This window comes from Meriones unguiculatus, chromosome 18, assembly GCF_030254825.1.
Source record: "Meriones unguiculatus strain TT.TT164.6M chromosome 18, Bangor_MerUng_6.1, whole genome shotgun sequence".
Lineage (NCBI taxonomy): Eukaryota > Metazoa > Chordata > Mammalia > Rodentia > Muridae > Meriones > Meriones unguiculatus.
Window position 1 is genome coordinate 28,970,158 of NC_083365.1, and position 16,695 is coordinate 28,986,852.

General features: G+C 34.9%; 1 protein-coding gene across 2 annotated transcripts in view; it reads right to left on the reverse strand.

Annotated features, from left to right (window-relative positions):
* Positions 1-464: 464 nt before the first annotated feature.
* The window catches only part of Katnbl1 (katanin regulatory subunit B1 like 1), a 36,942-nt gene continuing 20,711 nt past the window's right edge, over positions 465-16,695 (reverse strand). The window contains exons 2-10 of one of the 2 annotated variants that reach the window (XM_021648734.2): positions 11,847-11,977; positions 11,312-11,352; positions 9,132-9,411; positions 7,572-7,690; positions 6,902-6,952; positions 6,719-6,808; positions 5,881-5,970; positions 4,884-4,977; positions 465-2,314 (exon numbers count right to left, since the gene is read on the reverse strand). In XM_021648734.2, the coding sequence (XP_021504409.1) occupies positions 2,282-2,314; positions 4,884-4,977; positions 5,881-5,970; positions 6,719-6,808; positions 6,902-6,952; positions 7,572-7,690; positions 9,132-9,411; positions 11,312-11,352; positions 11,847-11,963 (915 nt within the window). In that variant the 5' untranslated portion in view covers positions 11,964-11,977 and the 3' untranslated portion in view covers positions 465-2,281. Of the gene's footprint in view, positions 2,315-4,883; positions 4,978-5,880; positions 5,971-6,718; positions 6,821-6,901; positions 6,953-7,571; positions 7,691-9,131; positions 9,412-11,311; positions 11,353-11,846; positions 11,978-16,695 lie in introns of both variants that reach the window. The other variant, XM_021648733.2, reaches the window with a different exon arrangement.

Here is a 16,695-nt window from a genome sequence, read left to right on the forward strand (position 1 = left end):
ATGTTCAAAATACGTATTTTTATATATTTGTTGTCCAAGGATTTAAGGTCACAAATCAGTAGCTAAGGTGCAAAAAACAAACAAACAAACAAACAAAACAAAACAAAACAAAACAAAACCCCTGAAGTGTATATTATAGAATAACACTTATGAGTTAAGGCTGCTTCTACCATTGCTTCGATCATACAAAATGGAGCATGCCATCTTACTCAATGTCAACAAATATACATTTAGGCATAGAATTCTGTTAAAACAATAGTACTGTTTCTTACTGTACTTAATTTTTATTGATATTCATTTACTTGAACTCTGATTTTTTTATGATACTGTCAAATAATCTGATCCATATTATATGATACTATGCAACTAAAAAATTACAAGGTATGTTAGATCTTATTTTAAATAAGAAATCACAGAAATCAATCATTCTATTTCTCTTTGAACAGTGAACTATGCACACCACATTCTTTGTGATCACAAGTTGAATTTATTAGGTGGATACTGAAAGAAAGATGTAATCAGAAACCATGGAATTACTTTGTGTATGTGAAAAGTTAATGAATTTAATCAGACTCAAATCCTTAATCTCATTAGCATCACACTCCAACCGAACCACATTAGCTTGTCTAAATGGTTCAATAAGACAGTGAAAACTAAAGGACTAAGAAGAAAAAAAGATTGTTTTTCCGAATCTTACGGTTTCAGAGATGATGGAGGTTTATGAAATTCCCACATGCTGAAAAATGACTTTTTACAAACCGCAGCTGTCAATCACAAAATTGCAGTGATCTCTAATCTGAGGATATAATAATCAATTACTAGAACCAATGTTCATTCTGTGGAGTACATAGCTATCTGGAATAATAGCTATACACAACAGAAATCAGTGAAAAGTAACACTTTAAACATTTTCATAGCAAGAAAAGATGCTGGGGAGGCTTCTCAGCAGTCACTGTTTAGGTGTTAAAGACGTACATTGGAATATGAAGAGGAAGTCAATTTATCTGTCTGGAAGCCTGTAATCCTTATCAAAGAAAGACGATGGATGGGTCAGCACAAGTAGTATTAAACTGCAATTCCATCTAAGACAGGTACAATTCAAACTGTTAAGACATTCTAGAATTGAGTACACTGATGCTTCTAATGGTTATATTAAAAAAAAAAAAAAAAAACAATCGCATATAGTTTGCTGGGATTTCATACTAACCATTAGAGGAGGTAGTGATGCAATGCGTTGGAACTTAAAGTACAATGTCAACATTAACTGTAAACAATTCTGAAACATTGTATGGAACTTTTCAGAACACATTTAGTGACAAAGAACTGGATTTCATATAAAATTAGAATTAAAAAAGCAAAAAATAGAAATATTTAGTAAATTTACTCAAATGAAGTTTAAATGTTACAGAAATGAAAAATATTAGAATTCTATGTACAATAAAAAGTGAATATAAATTAGCTAACTCCATGGACATTTCCAGTTTAACATTCATACAAATACATATTCACCTTTTTTTTTTTATATAAGAATGACACATACAAACAACATGAAGATTCTGGCAAAAAGAAAATCAGAGATGCTAAAAATTCATCAAGTTTAAAAAATGTTGTAGAACATATTTTAACAACATTCTACATGAATGTAAACCCCTGATTTAATTCCATGATTTTTATCATGCCAGAAGCATGGTTGCTTTTAATTATTTGAAAAGAGATATTTGTATTATAACACATTGGCTTATCAATAATTAAGGCATTTGTACACGGTATCAGTGTGGACAAAAAATTTAATATTACTTACTATGATGTTTTAAACTTTCAAAGTCTTTTCAATAGAAGAAAATAGCTGCACACATTTAAGTGTTTCTTCATAAAACACAATAAAAATTAATGATTGGTCTTTATAGTTCCTGGTATTAAGTCCTCTCTTGTTTTTGCATACAATAAATGATATTCTGATGCAGGACTGAGTTAGAACCCAGCAGTTCTTAAACAATGCTACCAAATGGCCATATAAACTCTACATGCAGCAACGGCGAACAATCTTCATAGTGCACTTTCACCTCATTGAAGTTGAAGCTGCTCCTTCTGGATATTTCCACTTCAATGTGAAGTAGATTGTTAGGATTTCATTAGTGGTTTCATTATGTGGCTTTTTAAAAGACAAAAATTGGTTTTTACTTCTTCCACAGTTCACAGGTCTCAGGAGAGACCTACCTTTGGAAATCATATAATCCAGCGGTGTCTGAATAACCAAATATTCTTTAGAAGATGAACTCTCTCAATGCAGCTGTAATAAATAAGCATCTACATCCTTAAAGGATGAAACAAACATTCCATTAGTTAATAAAGAAAATACAAACACACACAACCTGATTTCTTTCTTTTTTTTAAAAAGTCATACAACTTTCTTTAAAACTTATTTCTTTTTATTTAATGTACACTGGTGTTTTCCCTGCATGTGTAAGAAAATTGAATTCCACAGAATAGGAGTTATAGACACTGCCATCTGTGTGCTGGGAATTAAACCTGGGACTGCTAGAAGAATAGCCAGTGCTCTTAACCATTAAGCCATCTCTCCAGCCCTCACACAACCTGATTTCTTTTCTGCTTTTGGTTCTTTTTCCTCTGATACAGAGAGCTTTATTCAAGGGGAAGGATAAGAAGGAAGGAAGGAGGGGTACAGGCAGCAGGCAGACAGACATATGAATGGACAGAGCCAAAGCCATGGGGCAGAGAGACAGAGACAGGCAGAGTGTGCAAGAGACAGCCTGCTTCTATATCTTAATTTGCCTTTTGAAACTTTTTAAAAAAAAAGTCTCATTCAAAATTTTTATCTGCATTTGTTTATCACAAGGTCTAGCACATAATACATATTCAATAGTGTTGAGCAAATACTAAGTGAATGTTTGGTTCCTATGCTTTGTAGTTAACATCTGGAGAAATTCACTAAGTGCTATATAAATCAAAGCCTGAAGCACAGGTTGACAATATCATCTCCTCCCCACCCTGCCAAACAGTGTTTCTCTGTGTGGCCTTTGCTATCATGGATTTGATTTGTAGACCACGCTGGCCTTGAACTTAGAGATCCGCCTGCCTCAGACGCCCCAAGTGCTAGGATTAAAGGTGTGTGCTACCACACCAGGCTCATCTCTCTTATTTTTAAAAACAATTTATTTTTATTTTATGTGTATGAATGTTTGTCTGCTTGTATGTATGTGCACCACATGTAGGCAGAGTACCAAAGAAGGCCAAAAAACAACATTGAATCCCTTGGAACTGAAGTTACAGAGAGCTTTGAACTGCAATGTGTGTGCTAGAAAGAGAACCAAGGTCCTCTGTAAGAACAGTACTTGCTCTTAACCACTAAACCACCTCTCCTGATCCATACCCCACATCCCAAATCATCTGCACTGATTTTTAACGTGGAAGAAAAAAAAAGGTATACAGGAATAGTCAAAGACTGCTGTGAGAAGAAGCCATTGTCTTCAGTGATGTAGCCACTTATTCATGACCCAGTAGTTAGCTTATAAAATAAAACAATAACAGGGCAAAATGACATAAAAGTAAGCTGGAAGGTGGTAGTACATGCCTTTTATCCCAGCACTTGGGAGGCAGAGACAGGCAGATCTTTGTGAGTTCCAGGACAGCCACAGCTACACAGAAAAACACCATCTCAAACCAACCAACCAAACAAACAAATATAAAAAAGTAGAATGGGAACTTGGGAGAGGAAGGGTGACTGGAGGTGGTTAAAGGATAATAAGATCAGTGTGACCAGAATGTACTATACACATGTATGGAACTGTCAAAGAAAACATTTATTTTTAAAATGACGTTTTGGGGGCAGATATAATGATAAAGATTTGATTTTATTATAGACTTTATATTGATACTTTAATTACCTGACAATTTTCACTATCACCATAGCATATCAAGGTTATATTTACAAGAAAGCTTTTCCTTTGTAATAAAAAGAGAACGTATGTCAGCCAGGCTTAGTATCACATTCCTCTCATCTCAGGACTTAGTAGGCTGAGGCAAGAGGATGGTGACTTCAACACTATAATGGGCTTCATGGTGAGTTAAGGATAACCCTAACTACATAGACCTTGCCTCAATAACTAAAACATTAAAAAAACAAAATAAAGCAAAATTCTAAGGAAACAATGTTTTTAGTTCTACTGAGGTCTTCAGAGTAACAAGTATAATTTAAAAAACAAACAACTTCAGGAAAAAAGAATTCTGCTTATAAGACTTTAATCATTAAAGATTCTGAAGGATATCAGCAACAATAAGTTTGAACACAAAAGATAAAAGAATAACTCACTGGGTCAATAACCAAAGTAAAGGTAGTAAATCAAAAAAGAATTCTTGCCAGGCATAATGATATACACTTTTACTCCCAGCAGTTGGGAGGCAGAAACAGGCAGATTTCTGTGAGTTTGAGGCCAGCCAGGGCTACATAGTGAAACCATCTGAGGGAAGGGTGGAAGGCAGACAGAGAGGTGAGGTGGGGAAGAAAGAAATGCATTGTGGGGAGGGGGGCGGGGAAATCTCCTGAGTATAATCACATATACTGACACATACAATGCTTGATCTCATTTATTCCTTTTTATATAGGTATCCAAAAATAAATTTCATGAGCCAATGACAAATATTTCCTTAATGCATACAATGCTTTTATTTCCTGGTTAACAGCTATTCATGACAGAATGTTTCTTACCACTAATTCTTTCTGCAATTTTAACTATCAGTGTCCTCTAAAAACTTAAATATTAAAATCCAAACTAGCAATGTACCTTTTCCTGTAAGAGACAAGCATATCAATACAAAGCAATATTAAATTCATGTATAACTTTTAAATTACAAATACAGATTACCTTAGCTATATTACCAGTATATCCTGGAACCAAAGTAAGATGATTTTCCTGTTCCCATAATCTACTCAGCTGTTGCTTTAAAATCTTAATATTTCTAAGAGGAAAAAGAAAAGAACAAAAAGAAAACAAATAGTAAGATACAGATTTGCTTTTAATTTACATCAGTAGAAAACCATACACTACAGTTAAGCAACTTCTTAAAATAGTATATACCAGGCACAAAAATTCACAGATATTTAGTTGTCAAAATAGATGAGACAACAAGTAGGTATTTGTAGCATGTGGACAACTGTCTTGGGTATAATGCTGAAAATTCTGTGAGTCTACAAAGATTATGGAATTTAACAACTATGGAAAGAGTATGTGTTAGTCTTTGTTTCTCCTTTTCCTTTTTTAAAATACAGAGTTTTGTTATCTAGGCTAGCTTCACACTTGTGTTCTTCCTGCCTTGGGCTTCCCAGTGCTGAAATTATAGCTGTGTTCTACCATGCCTGGCTTGAGTCCAGTTCATTTGGAAGAATTCTTACATGTTTTCAAGGTAAGGCAATACTCAAATCATTATGACTGTAACAGTTTTCAGAGACCAGGCAGGATATTCTCATTCCTTACTGCACCAAGGGCAACACCTTTCTTCTCCCTTATTGGTACAGTGATGTGAAAGATAAACCACTCTGTGGGTTTTCCTTCTTGAGGGAAGGGTTGAGATGAGTGCTGTCTTATACTCAGCATTGAGGAAGATAGGGCTGGAAGACTGTGAGTTTGAAGATAGCCATGGCTACAGTGAGACTGTCACAAAATAAAAGAGTCTGGCAGAAGAGATAGTTACGGGATTCTGCATGGTTTTCATAAATAAGAAGTACCTCAGTTTAATATTTCTCTGAGAGTGAAGAGAATAAAATTGCAGAATGATGATCATAGAATAAACTCACTACTTTGTTTAACTATGATACTTTTCCATAGAAATTTCAGCACAAATTACTATTAAAGCTGTACTTACCCATCACTTATAATTTCTGATTTGGATGAGAGTTCTGACCACCACCTTTTTATTACTGCTTGAAGCCAGTTTAAGCCAACAATTACATATCTGGAAAAGAAATATTGTGACAAAATTTAAGTGTTTTCATATAATAAGCCTTTAAAAATAATGATACTCAAGCTGGGCGTGGTGGTGTACACCTGTAATCCCAGCACTCAGGGAGGCAGAGGCAGCCCAATCTCCATGAGTTTGAGGCCAGCCTGGTTTACAAAGTGAGTCTAGGACAGCCAGGGTTACACAGAGAAACCCTTTTCTTGAACCAAAACAAAACAAAAAATCCAAAACTCCCAAAAAACAAAAACAAAACAACCATACTCCCCACCCACCTAAAAGTCCCACATACATACATCAATCACTATCTTTAAGAAAAATATATTTTTAAAAAGAGAAAAACATATTTATTACTTTTATGGTCCACTTCACAGAGCCATATATATTACATAGCTGTTTTTAGATGCTTTTGTAATTGTTCTTTAATGTTTATCTTCCTTTCCTAATCATAGTATAAACTCCTTGGAAATAGAGACAGGGCTGGAGAGGTGGCTCAGAGGGTAAACACATCTGACACCAAACCTGACAACCCGAGTTTATCCATGGAATTCACACGGTGGAAGGAGAGAAACAACGCCTACAAGTTGTCCTCTGACCCCCACTGTCACAATAAATAAAACGTTGGTTAGATTTTTTAATTAAAAAAAGGCATCACTTATATACCATTATATAGCCCAGTCTCCTACCTTGTACTCAAAAAACACAAAATTGAGAATGTTGAGAGAGAAAAAGGATCAGCACTCACTCTTCAAACTTGCTTTGAAGTAAAGACTGTACTAGAGGAAGTAAGTCTACACAGCAGCCAAGTGAGATATACTGCTTTTCTTCCTGTAAACTAAAAGAAATTCTAAGTCAGAAAATAGGAAATGCTTAAAATTTGTTTTTCTTTAAAGCTTAATTTTTTATCTGGAAAAAAAATTGTTTTTACCTATTAGTTAGAACAGGAAGGCAATCTACCACAACTCCAAGGTCTTCTATCCTGCGAGTACATGACAGACACCATTGATTAGAGAGCGAGAGCCAATTCATATTACAATCTCCTCCTTTGGAGGCATTCAATATTTAACAAATAATGTCAGCATTTATCATGAGTCAAGTGCTGAGGATAAAGGGGAAAACAGAGACAAGACTTGCTATCCAATGTCAGAAGGTGACAGTGGATGAGAGACAAACAAAATACATAAGAGCAGGATGCTGATAGTAAATGCTACAAAGGAACAGAAACCAAGAAAAAAAATGGGAAAGGATACTTTAAGGATACTCAATGAAGCATTTGAGAGACTTAAGTACAATGAGGAGGGTGACGCTTAAAATTCTCAAAGGGGATTTTCTTTTTTCAGATAGTAGGTTTTCCACACTTAGTTTTATAGATAAGAAAAGAATCATGACCAGAAAAAGTAATGGCTTTGTTCAATCTGATAAAATAGTTCTCTGTATCCACAGTATAAATTGATAATGAGTGTAATTTAAATTATACTGTCTCTATGGATACTGAATACAACTGTTTAAATTATAACCAATAAAAATTTTTTAAAAGTCACTATTTTATCTCATTAAAAATTATTCATGTTAAACGAAGACCAAAAAGTCACACTCACCTCACTAAATAAGCAACAAGTTCACTTATACTTCTCTTTCTCCAGAAAGTTAAAGCTACATTCAATCTCAAATTCCTGCTGAATAGAACTTGGGCCATTGTCTCGTGGTCCTGAGAAACCTGAAAGGCAATCATCTAACTTGTTAAAAACCACACTGAAACATGACCCCCCCTGTTTTTAATGAAAACAGCCTGGTAGACACAGCTTTAAATTATGCAAAGGTAACTCCTTATACTGACTGGCCCTCAAAAAGGAATACTGCACTTTGCAATTGAATACAGAGAACGAATGATGTGAACAAAATTCAGGACCTTTTCTCTCCTTGTTATCATTTTTTCAAAAATCTCAGTAATTATTCAGTAAGTTATTTTTAGCTGACCTATAAACTCAAGACCTAACTTTATGCATATGGATACAGAGAAAAGGTAAACATACAGGATAGTAATTATCAGATGAACAGCAGGAGAAAGTAAGTACAAACCTGATATCTATTTACACTTACTGTAATCCTGTTAAAATTATTACAAACGTATCTAAATATATTTTTAAATAAGGTGATGCATTCCTGTTATGAAAACTTTAGTTCAAACCTACTTAAGACAACAAGTGAATACTCTACTCGCAAAGTATCTCACATCATTCTCCAGAAGCAATCACAGCTACTAAACTGAAATGTGTCTTCTTAAAATCATGCTTTAGACAATGACAAATGGGTACATATAGTAGCATCAAAAAGTTAAAAATTGTATTTTATTTTAATTTTTTTGTTTTGTTTTTCAAGACAGGGTTTCTCTGTGTAGCCTTAGCTGTCCTGGACTAGCTTTATAGATCAGGCTGGCATCAAACTTAGTGATCCACCTACCTCTGCCTTCCTGAGTGCTCGGATTAAAGGTGTGTGCCTTCACATCCAGCTTAAAAATTCTATTTAAAAAAAAAACAAACTTTCCTTTTGCCTATACATGAACAGATGAATCTGTGGATATTTTCAATACTAAAATACATACTGACTTCATTTAACAAAAAAACAATAGCATATATTTTAGTCTTTATACATCACCATTCATTCAGATTATTTCTAGTTTTTCTATTAAAACTGTTTCTGTGAACATCATGATGTGTGTAAACATATGAATTTGTACAATTACTTTCCTTGTGGTTAATTTTGTAGTTAGAAGAAGTAGAAGCAAGTTTATTGAATAAGGTCTCCACTGGGCAATTCTAAGAATGCAGAAAAACTGACTAGATAACAGGCTTCAGTGATCTACTTTTAAGGTAAAATGTCTCTTTCCTCCCTTCCTTTAAATTTCTCCTTGCCAACTTGTCATTTTGGATATTTACAACATCCTATCAGGTATTCCATTCTATTTCAGATATTGTTAATTTAGAGATAGATGGGGGGTTAATCTATACAACTGTCTTAGGGAGTTATCATTAAAGTATGTATGTATTCAATTTATCACTATCTGCTACAGAATAACACAAAAGGGAAAAAAAACAAGAAACCAAAAGCAAAACAACTTGTAGTACAATAAAAATAAAGTTTGGCTAAAAATTACTTACCCCAGAAAAGAAACCACTGTATTTTGATGATGGGCTTTCTGTCTGTGAAGAACCAGAGTCACTGGCATTAATGACAAATGTTCGACTATCATGGTGTAAATTTTCAGGCAGATGGCCTGCACAAGCCAGTTCGTTTTCTTTATTTGCCATGTCACAGTCCCCACTTTCAGGGGACTGCTTAGTTTTGTAACAGAGATTTGGGAAGGGATGACGAACTAACTTTCTGTGGTAGAGCACCTTGCGTAGTTTATCTGGATTTTTCACAGCTTGTCCAACTGTTCTGTAAAAGGAATTTATTTTCTTAAGTGAAAAAGAAAAATTTTTAAATGAAGATTTAATTGTAATCCACTAAAATTAGAAGGAAATAATTTTAAAAGTCAATTCTTAATTTGAAGAGAAAATAAGAGTTACACATAATCTGGAAGGCAATGAAAAGAATGTGGCAAGTTATACAAAATGAAAGCAAAAAAGGACATAAGAGCTGCGTTTTTAAAATAAAATATTAAAAGCCATTATGAGAACTGGAAAATAAAAACATGTTTGAGACATCTATTCCTATTATTCTTAGATTTTGTCTTTTCATGGTGTTTTTGATTTCTTGGATGTTTTGTGTTTGGAACTTTCCCAATTTTACTTTTTCTTTGAGACATATCAATTTCTTCAAGTGTATCTTCAGCACCTGAGATTCTCTCTTCTATCTCTTGTATTCTGTTGGTGATGCTTACCTTTGTGGTTCCTGATCTTTTCTCTAAGTTCTCCAGCTCCAGGGTTTTCTGTGTTTATGTTTACTTTATTGATTCTAATTCTGTTTTTATGTCTTACACCATTTCATCTGTTTGAATGTATATTCCTGTCTTTCCATGATGTCCTCTATTTTGCTGTTCGTTTTCTCTCTATATGCCACTAATTGTGCCTCTATTTGTTTGGCTGCATTTGCCTATATTTCTTTGAGAGCTTTGTTCATTTCCTCTTTAAAGTTTTTTTTCTAAACAATCAACACATTTTGTAATCAGTGAAAAATTACTCACATTTTTATATTTTAAATTTATTTATTTTAAGCAGAAGCATACTTAATTTTGTGTGTGAAAGAACATAACTGACAAAATTTTCTAGAAGACAACAGTTTTCAGAAGCTTTGGGGATTTTTTTTTCTCCTTTTGCTTCCTTACCAAGAGAGAAAAGTTTTCTCTGACCACAATGTCCTGCCTCATCACATGTCAGAGACGAAGTTCTGAAACCATAAGCCAAAAGAAATACTTTTTCTGAAGCAGGGTCTCTCACTCTGTGGAACAGGCTAAGTCTGTATTCAAAATTCTGTGGCCTCTTCCTCCCAAGTGACAGAAATCTAGGCATGAAATACCACAATGGCTCCAAACGTTTCCTCCTTATAAAAAGTCACAGTACCAGGAAGCTGACTGAGAAACACATTATCATTGAATATTTTACCAAAAGAAATTTGTTTTTCAGAGTAAACAGAAAAATTATGAAAACAGCTGTTTCACATTTTTTATCAATTTCTGATTTTCACTTCTTTTCTAAAATTTTTAATCATTATTTTATTAATATTAGTGTTCAGCCTCCATGTATGGCTGCATGAGGGTGTCAGATCCCCTGAAATGGGAATTACAGACAGTTGTTAACTGCCATGTCAGTACTAGGATTTGAACCTGGGTCCTTTGGAAGAGCTGCCAGTGCTCTTAACACTAGAGCTCTCTCTCCAAACCCTGTATTCTCATTTCTGTCTGTCTCTTGTTATTTAATATTATGCTATTTCTGAATAACTTGTACTATATATTTGTAAAAGAGCAGAAATGAACAGAGTGAACAAAGACTTCAAACACTCCCTGTAAGGCCCTCAGGGAGCCCAGGTTCACAGATCAAATCTTGAATACAAGTTGTTCAGAAAGCTCCTTTTAGAGCTTGGAACTCTCGAAGCACATGCCATTTTTATGACTTTCTGGCTATATGATCCTGAGCAAATCACATATTTCCTCTGACTATTAGCATTTCCTCACTGTTAAGGAATAATAGCATCTATATAAGGAACAGATAATACTGATGTATTAGTGCACAAAGGAACTGTTAACAAGTTAACTATAACAAAAAAATACTTATCTGTTTTATGTCTTCATTTCTAACCACTTTCAATATTTTCCTACAGACTTTAAAGAAGCTCTTACCTACTTATGTAAGCAGCCAACTGTTTTGGAGATTTCTTAACCTGAAAATCAAAGTAAATAGTGGTATTATATTCAGTTCTTTAACAGAGTTATGTAAATTTTATGACTGATGTAAAAAATGCAGCTTAAAATTCAGTAGATTTTTTTGGGGTCATGTTTTCTTTGTCCTAATACCACAGCTTCAAACACTAGGTACAATAGTGTATTTTGCTATATTCGGCAAAGCAACATTATCTACCTCTTTTTTTTTTTTAAACAATACTTGACATGTAATGAATTTAAAGGATACTTAAAAAGTCAATTCAAGTGTAATGTGGTTTAAAGCAAATTATTTCACTGTTAATAAGCCTTTCAAAGAACAAAATGCATCTGAGTAGGAACATGTGAACTAAAACATTTATACTACAACTTATAAAAACAGCATGCTTGCCAAATTTTTTTTATAACTTTGGATATATAACAATAGTTATGCTTCATTAATTCTACTTAACTGAAAATACAGAACAGATTTGATAGTTTCAACTATCTTACTTACCTCCTTCATGTTCTTACTGGTGAAATTAGAGATCCTCTTTCTAGGAAGATCAATGGGATGATCCTCAATACTATTACAGAAGTTTCGTTTTTTAACATGGTGGGTATCAGATGCCATAATCTCTTAAGTGCCTAAATAAAGTAAAAATAACAAATAAAAACAGAAAATTTAAAAAGCCAAAGAACCTTTTTTTTTTTTTGGCTTTTCAAGGCAGGGTTTCTCTATGTAGCCCTGGCTGTCCCAGACTTGCTTAGTAGACCAGGCTAGCCTCAAACTCACTGTGATCCTCTTGCCTCTGCCTCCCCAAGTGCTGGGATTACAGGTATGTGCCACTGTGCCCGGCTAGAACCTGATCTTTTATAACATCTGTATACACATACATCAACAGCTCTGTGCAAATGAAGATTAAGAGTAAAAATCAGACATACTTCGTGTGTGTGTGTGTGTGTGTGTGTGTGTTTGTACACAAATCTATAAAATACATATTATTGCTTTCCTGACACAGTAGTCCAGGCTGACTTGAAACTCAATGTTCCAACTTTGACAATGTTTTGTTTCCTAAATTCTAGGAATACAAATGTAAGCCTTGTTTTAGGTTATTTCTGAAACCTGAAACAGAGAAGAAACGCAACATATAGTATCCCAGGAGATTAAGGCTCTTTATCTTCTCATGGGCTAAAGTTTAGTCTGGAGGCTGGTTTGGCTGAAGTGAGAAACAAGGAAGATGAAACCACAGAAGCTAGACTATTCAAGGGTCTCCACAATTATAAGTGTCATAAAAAAAAAAAAAAGAATACTTTCAGTTAAAGACAATGAACTAAACACTTCCAATTACTTCTGTCCTTCTGAAACTTCATTAAAATGAGAAGGAAAGAGTTTTTAAAGGCATATTACCATTGCGGAGAAAAAGAAGCGATAAGAGCAACAATTTAGAATCTGCAAAGACAAAGTGGTAACTTACTTGGTAGGTCTTTTCAATGTAAAACACACATGAAGTTCTGTATTTCAATATAACATACATAATAAAATTCTAAATCAGCAATGAAACGTGAAAAGCAGAATCCCCACAAGGTTTAGAAACTGGTACTATCAAGGACATCAAGTTATGTAAAGGTAAATCAAAAACATATACACTAAGTATCTATTCAAGGCACAGTTAGAATTATGAAACCCTCTTCCCCACCCTAGTAAAAGACTAAAATGGTCTTTATTGTTTGCTTGCTTCATTTTTGAGAAAAGGTCTTGCTTTGTAGCCCAGACCGGCTTCATATTCCAGATCCTTGTACCTACGCCTCCTGGCTGTTGGTTGGGGTTACAAGTATCTGCCAGGACTGCAATTTTATTCTATGAAAAATGTATACCCAAGCTCTTAGAATAACAGATACAAATGAGGTTGAAAGAACATATTCTAAACAACAAGAGTCAAATAAAAGTTTAGATGCTAAATTTTGAATCCCTTTATCTTCTTTCTTCCACTTGACTTACAAAGGCTTGCAATCAAGTTCATATAATCAAAAGACAGTGTTAAAGATGTTTCTTTGAGAACTCTGACCAGTCCCACAATAAATCATACACACACAAAAACCTACGGGCACACATGTCATATACACACATCCCTTAAAAATACACTCAATGGTTGTTAAGTTGCCAAAGAAGTTCCTGTATCTTGTTTACAGTAGTACTTTCCTGTCAAAGCTGACAACCCCCCCCCACACACACACATTGGGTGTTTGTTAATTTTGTGCCTGTAATCCCACACTTGAAAGCAGAAACAGGAGGATCCCTTTAGGTTTAATGCAAATCAGGTGTATAAAGTGAGACCCAATCTCAAAAAATAAAGCAATGAAAATGATAGAAAAAAAAAAGAGGATCTATTAAGATTAAAAACAAAACAAAGAATCAAAAGAAATGGGAATGTAGAGGTGGCTCCGCAGTTAAGAGCACTGCTGTTTTTCCAGATGACTTAGATTCAATTTCCAGCACCCACATGGCAGCTCACGTTCTGCAATTCCAGTTACAGGGAATCTAACACCCTCTGCTGGTCTCAGTGGACACTGCACACATGTGATGCACAGACATACATGCAGGCAAAACTCCCAAACATATTAAAAACTTAAACAAACAAAGCAAAACCTCAACAAAAGTTAAAAGAAAAATTGGAGGCTATCTTCCAGAACATAAGGGCAAATGATAAAAAGAATCAGAAGATAGGTTTAGAGGAATGAACATCCAAACAAAAGGAAATATAAGGAAGGATAATAAAGAGACTAGAAATCAATGAGAAAATTTAAGAAAATATAAAATTGAAGGATACAAATTTCTAGATAAAAAGGGCTCCACCTGAGTCACCATAACAAATGAAAACAGCCCGAAAACAGGTACATCAACATCTTCAAATTTCAGAAAATTAAGAAAAACTAGAGAAGGTAGCTTTATTTGGTGATTTAAGAAGATGGGTTTTTAAAAATTGCCAGCCATAGCATACACTTTTAATCCAAACACTTGAAAAGCAGAGGCAGATCTCTGTGAGTTAGAGGCCAGCTTGGTCTACATAGTTAGTTCCAGACCAGTCAGAGAGACCCTGTCTCAAAACAAAACAAAACACTTCCCTACCCCTCAAATTTAGGCAACTTACAAAATCCTATTTAGTCAGATGTGAGAGTAGCAATCAACCAATGTTCAAAACAATTTCTTTCCAGTGGCAAGGAAAAAACACAAGAGGATTCTAACATGAGAGATGGGAAGGGATTTTCCAATCTACAATGGAACAGGTTAGAAAGCTTAGAAGAAAAGTATTCACAAAATGAAATGGGTTTAAAATAAAAACTGGGCTGGGCATGGTGACACACATCATTAATCCCGGCACACAGGAGGCAGAAGCACGTGGATCTGAGTTCAACGCCAGGCTGGTCTGCAAAGTGAGTTCCAGGACCACACAGAGAAACCCTTTCTCAAACAAACAAACAAACAAACAAACAAACAAACAACCGGATGCCCATTGAGAGAGGGGGGAAGGGGGGGAAACACTATCAAAGAGTCAGAAGGAAACAGCATATACTTTGATGTGCTAAAACAAACAATCCTCCCTGTCAACCTAGACTTCTGTAGTCAGAAACAATATTCATCAGGAATGAAGAAGGAACAATGATACTCTCATGTGAAAGAAAATTATGATAACTCATTACCTGCTTACAAGAATGATAAAGGGGAGGGAGGGATGGCTCAGTGGTTAAGAGCACACCTTGTGCTTGCAGAGGACCTGAGTTTGATTCCCAGTATCCATATCATGTGGTTCATAGACACCTGTAATTCCAGCTCCAGGAGATTTGATGCTGGCACTCTCAGGCACCTGTACTCATGTGCAGACACATACACACATATACCTAATTTTAAACTATTAAAAAAAGGAAAAAAAAAAAGCCCAAGTGATAAGAGATGGCTTAGCAGTTAAGAGCACTGGCTTTCCCGGGTTCAATTCCTAACACCTATATGGAAGCTCACAATTGCCTGCAACTCTAGTTCTAGAGGTCAATGCCATCTTCTACCTTTTACAAAAGAAGTGCACAGCCACACATGCAGATAAAACAACCATAAACATAAAAAGTCAAAAAGAAAGGGTGGGGGGAGGCTGGAGAGATGGCTTGATAAGTGGTTAAGAGCTCTGGACGCTCTTGCAGAAGACCCAGGTTCAATTCCCAGAACTCTCATGGCAGCTCACAGCTGTCTGTAATTCCAGTTCCAGGGGAACTTGACACCCTCACACGGACATACATGCAGGCAAATCACCAATATAGATAAACTAAAAATAAATAAATAATTTAAAAAAGACATACAAAAAAAAAACTTAAGTGGACAGTAGTTTTTAAAATTACTTTTGATGGTTGAATCTATTTTATAACACTACATAACATGGTTCAAAATAAATGCAAAGGAATTATTTATAATAACTAAGTGGTAGAGGATAAAGGGAATCAGAGATGTAAGGTTTCTACATAACTTCAAACTGATAAATCAGCAGTACCAGTAGACTATTGTGTGTGTGATACTGACAGCATCAATAAAAGGCTGTATTAAGAATTATACTAAAAAAAAAAACCCTATAAATTAAAATAGAATAATATTCCAGTAACTCAAGAAAAGCAAAATAAAGAACAAAAAACAAAAAGGTAGACCTAAGCCTAATTTACCTTATACATATTTATTACTTATTATTATTATTATTATTTGTGTGTGTGCGTGTGTGCAGGTATGCCATAGTGTGTTTGTGGAGGTCAGAACTCTATGGAGTTCGCTCTCTCCTTCAACCATTACATGAGTTCTAGGGATTAAACTCGGTTGTGAGTCTTGTGCAGCAAGTACTACACACTAGCTGAAACCCAGAAATTGGCAGAGTAGATTAAGAAATATGACCTAACTATATGTTGTCTATTTTATATTGATTAATTTTTGTTTTTTAAGAAAGGGTCTTGGAGCTGGAGAGATGGCTCAGAGGTTAAGAGCACTGTCTGCTCTTCCAGAGGTCCTGAGTTCAATTCCCAGCAACCTCATGGTGGCTCACAACCATCTATAATGAGATCTGGTATGCAGGTGTACATGCAGACAGAACATCGTATACATAATGAATAAATAAATAAATAAATCTTAAAAGTTTAAAAAAAAAAAGGGTCTCACTATGTAGCTCTGGTTGGCCTCAAACTCAGAGACCCACCTGCCTCTGCTTCCCAAGCACTGGGATTAAAGCCATGTGCCAACTCGACCAGTTATGTGATGCTGAGGATCACACATATTGTTAATCAAACACTTCCCCAAATGAGCTACACCACAAACACACATGTAGCACTTTTTTTTT